This window comes from Hipposideros armiger, unplaced genomic scaffold (assembly GCF_001890085.2).
Source record: "Hipposideros armiger isolate ML-2016 unplaced genomic scaffold, ASM189008v1 scaffold_205, whole genome shotgun sequence".
NCBI lineage: Eukaryota > Metazoa > Chordata > Mammalia > Chiroptera > Hipposideridae > Hipposideros > Hipposideros armiger.
The window spans coordinates 2295326-2302687 of NW_017731555.1; the positions used below are offsets into that span (position 1 = coordinate 2295326).

Here is a 7362-nt window from a genome sequence, read left to right on the forward strand (position 1 = left end):
CACTATAAGTGTACAACTTGATGATTTTTAATAAACGTATAGAGTTGAGAATGGTGGTTAACTGTAAATGGGGACAGGGAAGTATTTGGGATGGTGGAAAGGTTCTGAAAATGGACTGTGGTAGTGATTGAGTTATCGGTATTTCATTCCTTGTTACTATTGAATAACATTTCATTGTATGGATTTACCACATTTGGTTTATTCATTACCAGTTGATAGACATTTGAATTGTTTCCAGTTTTTGGCTACTAAGACAAATGCTGCTATGGACATTTGTACACATGCCTTTGTGTAGAAATATGTTTTCATTTCTCTTGGGTAGACTCCTAAGAGTGAAATTGCTGGGTCATATAGTAAATTTATGGTTAACTTTCTAAGAAACTGTCTACAACATTTGACAGAATTCACCAGTGAAATCTTACGGGTCTGGGGTTTTCATTATGGAAATATTTTAAATTACTAATTCAAATTAATTTATTTGTTACAGGCCTATTCAGATTTTCTGTTTCTTCTTGAGTCAGTTTTGATCATTTGTATCTTTTTAGGAATTCATTCACTGCATCTAAATTGTCTAATTTGTTAGCATAAAGTTGGTCATAACATCCCCTTATAAATGCTTTCAACCTTCTGTAGGGGCCATAGTGCTGTCCTCTGGTTGGTTCCTGATTTTGCTAATTTGTATCTTCTCTCTACTTTCTTGGTCAATAGAGCTAAAGTTTTGTTCATGTTTTCAAAGACCAAATTTGTAGTTTCATTGATTTACTCTGTTATTTTTCCATTTTACTGAGTTTTGCTCTAATCTTTATTTCTTTTCATTGGCTTGCTTTGGGTTTATTTTGCTCTTCTCTTGGTAGTTTCTTAAGGTTGAAGCTTAGATGATCAATTTCAGACCTTTCTTCTTTTTGGACATGTGTAAAGCTATACATTTCCCTGTATCTGCACTGTATAATTTTGATATGTCACATTTTCATTTTTTCTCTGCCCCAAATATCTTTAAATCCATCTTGATTTCTTCTTGACTCACTGGGTACTCAGAAGTGTATTGTTTAATTTCCAAATATTTGGGGATTTTCCAGATTTCTTTCTGGTGTTGTTTTCTAACAATTCCATTGTGGCTGGAGAACACAGATTGCATTATTTCAATCCTTCTAGGTATAATAAGATTCACTTTGTGGTCTAATTTATGATATATCCTGGAGACTGTTCCACATGCACTTGAAAAGATTATGCATTATTTGTCAGGTGGTGTGTCCTATATGTATGTGAGTCAGGTAGACCTGGCTGACAGTGTTTGTTAAATCTATATCCTTGTTGATTTTTTTGTTTATGAATTATTGAGAATGGGATGCTAAAATCAGTTATTGTTGAATTGCCTATTTCTCCTTTAAATTCTGTCAGTTTTCACTTCATGTACTTTGAGGACTTGTTGTTAGGTGTATATACATATACAATTGCTGTATCTCCCTGATGTATTGATATTTTTATCATTATGAAATGACCCTACTGGCTCTAGTAATATTTCTGTTCTTAAGTCTATTTTTTCTGAAATTAACATATATAGTTACTCCAGTTCTCATGGTTATTGCTCACAAGGTATATATTTTTCCATCCTCTTATTTTCAACCTATTGGTATTTTGGAATCTAAGTTGTGTCTCTTGTAGATAGTATATAGTTGGATCTTGCTTTTTTATCCAGTGTGACAATCTCTGTCTACTGATCGGGGTACTTAGACCATTCACACTTAATGTAATTATTGATATGGTTGGATTTACATTTGCCATCTTGTTTTCTATATGTCTTTTGTCCTTCTCAGCTCTCTATTCCTTCTTTATTGCCCTCTTTTGTGTTAATATTTTAAATTTATCACTTTAATTCCTTAGGGGATGTTTTACTATATTTGAGTGGACTTTGTTAGTAGTGGCTCAAGGCATTATAAAATGCATCTTAATTTAGCACAGTCTACTTCAGATTAATACTCTTAATTACAGTAAAATATAGAAACTTTCCTACAAATTAGCTCCGTTCCCTCCTTCATCCCTTATGCTATTACTGTAATAGAAATATGTATACATGCTTTACAGTCAACAGTGTTATAATTATGTTTTATACAATCTTATATTTTTAACTCTTTTGCTGCAACGTTTGGGTATGTTTTCCTGTGGCTTGCACTATCAACAACGAACATGTTTTGTATTCCACATTGTGTAACATTTTGTAATAATTTTTTATGTTATCAATGCCATTAGATTCTAATTTATCTATACTTAAATCTAATTGATGCCATTTAGTATGTTTTGAGTATTTTTTGGTAAAATTCAATATAATGGTAAATTTATTACCATATAACAAAGGTTTAAAACAAAAATAATGTTATTTATGTACAAAGCAGCTCAAAATGTTATTACATGCATAAAATAGTCAAAACATCAACTTTGTATTTTTTGCGGATTTTTGACACATTTTGAAAAAAAAACTTGAAATCAACTCAGTGAAAGAGTTAAAGATGTTAAGAGAAGAAATGAGAACGAATATATTTATGGAGTCTTTTATGTTAACCCATATATTTCTTATTTCTAGTACCCTTTATTTCTTCCCATGGATTTTAATTACTACTGTTGTCATTTTTTTTTTCTTTCTTTCAGGCCAAAGGACTTCCTTCAGTATTTCTGGTAAGGCAGGACTGTTAGCAACAGATTCTCTTATACTTTTTCTTTTTCTTTCTTTTTTTTTTTTTAGCTGAGCCATCCTGCCACCTGTTGGCAGCTCAGCGGCAACTCAGCTCAGGCCAGGAATCAAACGGGTGACCTTGTTGCTCAGAGCTCGCACTCTTGAGCTCGCTGAACCACTGAACCACTCGACCGGCCCCTCTTATCTTGTTTCCAAGAATGTCTTTACTTTGTTTTCATTTTTAAAAGATAATTTTGCTGGATACAATTTTTTCTTTTAGTACTTTAGATGTCTACTGCCTTTGACCTCTATTGTTGTAGATGAGAAGCCAGCCATCAGTGATATTGTTGTTGCTTTGTATATGAGACGTTGTTTTTCTCTTGCTGCTTTCAAGAATTTTCACTTTGTCTTTATCAACAATTTGATTATGATGTGTCTAGGTGTGCATTTTTTTGCCTTTATCCTACTTGGAATTCATTAAGTTTTTCAAGTATGTAGATGAATGTATTTTAGCAAATTCAGAAAGTTTTTTTGGCCATTATTTCTTCAAATATTTTTCTATTTTTATACTTTCCACACCTCTTCTTCTCTCCTTTCTATTATGCATTAATTGGTATACTTGATGTGGTCCCATAGAGGTCTCTGAGGTTCTGTTAATTTTTCTTCAATTTTTTACTTTTTCAGATTGGATAAGTTCTATTGACCTGGTTTTCAGTTCACTGATTTTTTTTTTGCTATCTCAAATTTGCTGTTAGGTAAACTCTAGAGAATTATTTTTATTTTAATTATTGTCTTTTTCAACTCTGGAATTTCCACTGGGTCCTTTTAAAAATAATAATAATTTCTATCTATTATATGAGATTCTCATTTGGTTGATTTATTATTTTCTTACTTTCTTTTAATTCTTTAAACAGTTTCTTTTCATTCTCTGAACATATGGATGCTTTGATATCATTGCATGTTAAATCCAATGTGCTTATTTCAAGAGGCAAGGTAAGTGCTATCATTTCCAACTCATCTGATCTCCCAAACTTGGTTCAGTTGGCATATGTGCTGCTAGAACATAGCATGATCCTAATGCTGCAGAGGGTTAGTTGAAAAGTTCCTGTCTTTCTTTGGTAGATACTTGTAAACAAACAATTAAAACTAGCATCTTTAGGAACAAAGACAATCTTATCAAATTAATACATTTTAAAAATCAAAACTTGGCTACGAGGTGTCTTGAATAATCAACCTTATAGGTCAATAAATGAGCTATCAATACAAAATTTACTAATACCTCAAATTCTGAAATTTGTGTTGTTTTACAGAAATGTTTATTGTTAACAGTTGTTTACTTATAGACTCTATAGGGAAATAAATATAGATCTAAAAAGAACTAATCACAGATAACCAAAGATTTTGGGGTAGGTATAGGTATGAGCTGGTAATGCTAGAAGAGTGCATGAAATAAAGGACTGGCTAGTCTACTAAAATACTAAATAAAATCAAACTTGCTCACCCAACTACCTGGACTCTTTCTTTCTCTTCTGGATGAGAAGACCCAGTTTGAATATGCTGGCTAAGAATGAGTGTGTTTCACATCTCCTTGGGACTGAAAATAAACTCTTGGAAAAAGGATTCATGCCATAACTTAAGTCCCTTTTTCTACTCTTTGTACTCACCTCAAGAAGCTAGGAAACTTAATGAATAGTCTACTGAGTTAGTTAAAACTAAATCTTCCCCTCAAAAGCATTAAACATAAAGGGTACAAGACAAGAAGCAGAGTTTTTCATCTCTTTGGAGTATCACACTTTCATCTATACTAGATAAGAATAACTTAAGCCACAAATGAAGATCAGAAAACTGGATTCAGATTTATAAGGTAAACATAGCCAGTAAAAAGTAAATACAATGGATTAGGAAACAAGGAGCGATATGATAACTGGGTCAGAGACAGGGTTTAACTTTAAATCAGAAATTTGACCTACAAGGTTAAGCATGGTTTACACTCTAACAATATAACCCATTCTTGGGTATTCAAGTTAATAGGAAATATACAGGTTCAAGATGAAAGCTGCCATATACCTCATTTTAGGCATAGATCTAAATATAGTTAATTGGGGATAAAACACCCTCAACTTAAGAACTTTGGTAAAAATGCTATTTATCAGAGTAAAAGCATGTTAAAATGCCTGCCATCAGTAGATGGAAGCAACAGCAACCATGCCTCTTTGAACTTAAGAATCAATGTGCTCAGAGCTTGCAGGCAAGAAAGAGCTGCTATACATAATCAGAGAAATTCCTACCGCTGTGGTTCTAGCACTAGCTGGGTGACCTTGGGAAAGTTACTTAAGTTAGAGTTTTAGATTTTTAATTTGCAAAATAGAAATCATTTTACTTATCTCATAGTTATTGTAAGTATTAGATGAAATAACTTATAAGAAAATACTTAATCCAATCATTTCAACTGAGAGTGTTCAGTTGTTATTTTCTATAAAGACAATCCAAGTTCTTACCACAATGACTGAAGACAGGGCTCATCTTTTAAGGTTTTCTTGTCTGTTTTGTTTTAATCAAAGAACTTCCATGGTAAATTATTATAAAATTGAACATTATACTTATTATAGGCTTAAAGCTGCTCATTGGATTGTATAAATATGAGTATAAAGTATTAAAAAATTTGTATCTTTCTGTGTTTTTATATGGCAAAATTTTCTATGTGCTACTTTTTGGAAAGAATATTTCTACCAGTTATAAACTGCTGTTCCAAATTACGTGATAATTTAGATCAAGGTCATTACCAACCCAGATGACCAAACCTGAAAATATTGTTCTCATGTCAGAGACCTTGAAGAAAGAATGCTCTAAAGGGACTAAAATGCCTTGCAAAGAATTACAACATGAACAGCTCAAGAAATCTTAATTTGTAAAAGGTCACAGAGTTACAAAAAAACATCGCTCATTTCAACTAATTAAATGAAATTTTAGTTAAACGGCACCTTTAAATATTGGTATTGCAGCTGCGAGTGCATTTAAATGGCATTTACACAGATATAATTAGCACAATTAAACATGGGTAGAAGTGGAAACACCATTCTTAATTATATTGATATAATCAGTTTTATTAATGCTTTATAGCAACAAAAGTGACATCTGACAGTAGCACACAATTCATGACTGAACCTAATATTAAACATTTTAGCACATTAAGAAATCCAAAGCTATGAAACTGAAGAAAGAAGTCAAATAATGAGTTCCTACCTGTGACGATACCATAGTTGGGAGGTTCAAGAATGACTCCATAAAACTGGATGATGTTTCTGTGACTGAGGACACTGAGTATTTCTGCCTGGAGAAAAATGAAATACAAAACAGCATAAAATTTCACATTTATGAAAGTCTAATAAAATAGGTTTCCTATTTTTCTTTTACACACATTTACAGAGATACGCATGTGCTCAATGAGTATGTGATGCGGACAAAACTCTGCCTTTAGCAGCATTCTTGAAAGTTTAAGAATTTCTACTGAAGCTTTCTGAGAATTTAAAAATGAAATGGGGTTGAAGTTGGCAACAAAAGAGGTGCTTACTCGCAAGCCGACACAACTGATAGTGGAGGAGGATGACTAAAGAGGGAGATACCACGTTTATTTACAGTAAAAGTCCTCTTCCTAATAGTCAAATATATTTTTTTCTGCATAATCTCTCTTCTGGGAGGCTACAGCAAGACTGAACTTCTACGGTTAGATGAGTAGTCAAGATAAAGTTAAGGTAGGGGCTTTTAACTACTAGTGGAATAGATTCAGGTAGTACCCATTTACATTATTTATCTAATCCTTCATTAAAAATGTTATTTCTCTCCCACTGTATGCAAAAGGTACTGTACAGGATATAAAGCTAGATTCTTGACCTTCTGTGGTGACTTGATACAGAAGCCATACTTTATACTTTGAAATGTATTATTAAATACTAGAAAACGAACATGCGAAGTGACATGGTAGAAAATAAATTACATTTATTAAACTTAATTTTTAAAGTGAAAAAACAGAGAGAGCACAGTGTATATCTGCTAATGTCTACAGAAGGATGTTCTCTAGATTAAACCACATAGTCATTAAAATTTTATTTCTTTTATGGAGATAAAATATGGCTAATCAATAATTGTAAATACAGTTAAGTACAAATTCATGTAAGTTAAATATAAAAAGTGTTTAATACGTTTAAATGAAAGGCATGTTATTTGGCAATAAGTAAATAGAAGATTTATAAGTCCCCAGCCCAGAAAGGGGATCAAGAAAAATGTCATGAGTTAACAAAAACGGAGAAGGCTTGGTCAGAACGGGGATTCCCTTTTGGGAATCTGAACACTGAATTAGTGTTATTTGTTTTACTTTTTTTCATAGGTTAAGAGTTGAAATTTTTATTAAAAACACTGGAAAACTTGTTTTGAAGGTGGTATAACTAGGTAGAAAACAAATTTAAATGTTGGCGTGGGGTCCATATGGAATTGAGAGAAAGGAAAATTATCATTGTTTGGATGAGACACTTATCAAGGTTAATTTCACAATGTTTTTCTTTTAGTAATATAGATGTTGAAGGGGGCTATCAAAGCGATTCTTTAACACTCACTGAATGCCTACTGTACTCATACGTAGAGTTTCTGTGTTCATCAAGCAACCTTCTCCTCATAGTTTTCCAAGTAGGAAGAAAATA

The 7362-nt window shown here is 32.4% G+C and overlaps 1 protein-coding gene across 1 annotated transcript in view; it reads right to left on the bottom strand.

Moving 5' to 3' along the window:
- Window positions 1-7362, bottom strand: part of LOC109388741 (mitogen-activated protein kinase kinase kinase MLT-like) — a 127320-nt gene that overhangs the window by 44438 nt on the left and 75520 nt on the right. The window contains exon 3 of the mRNA XM_019653724.1: window positions 5912-5999. Coding sequence (XP_019509269.1) covers window positions 5912-5999 — 88 coding nt within the window. The remainder of the gene's footprint in view (window positions 1-5911; window positions 6000-7362) is intronic.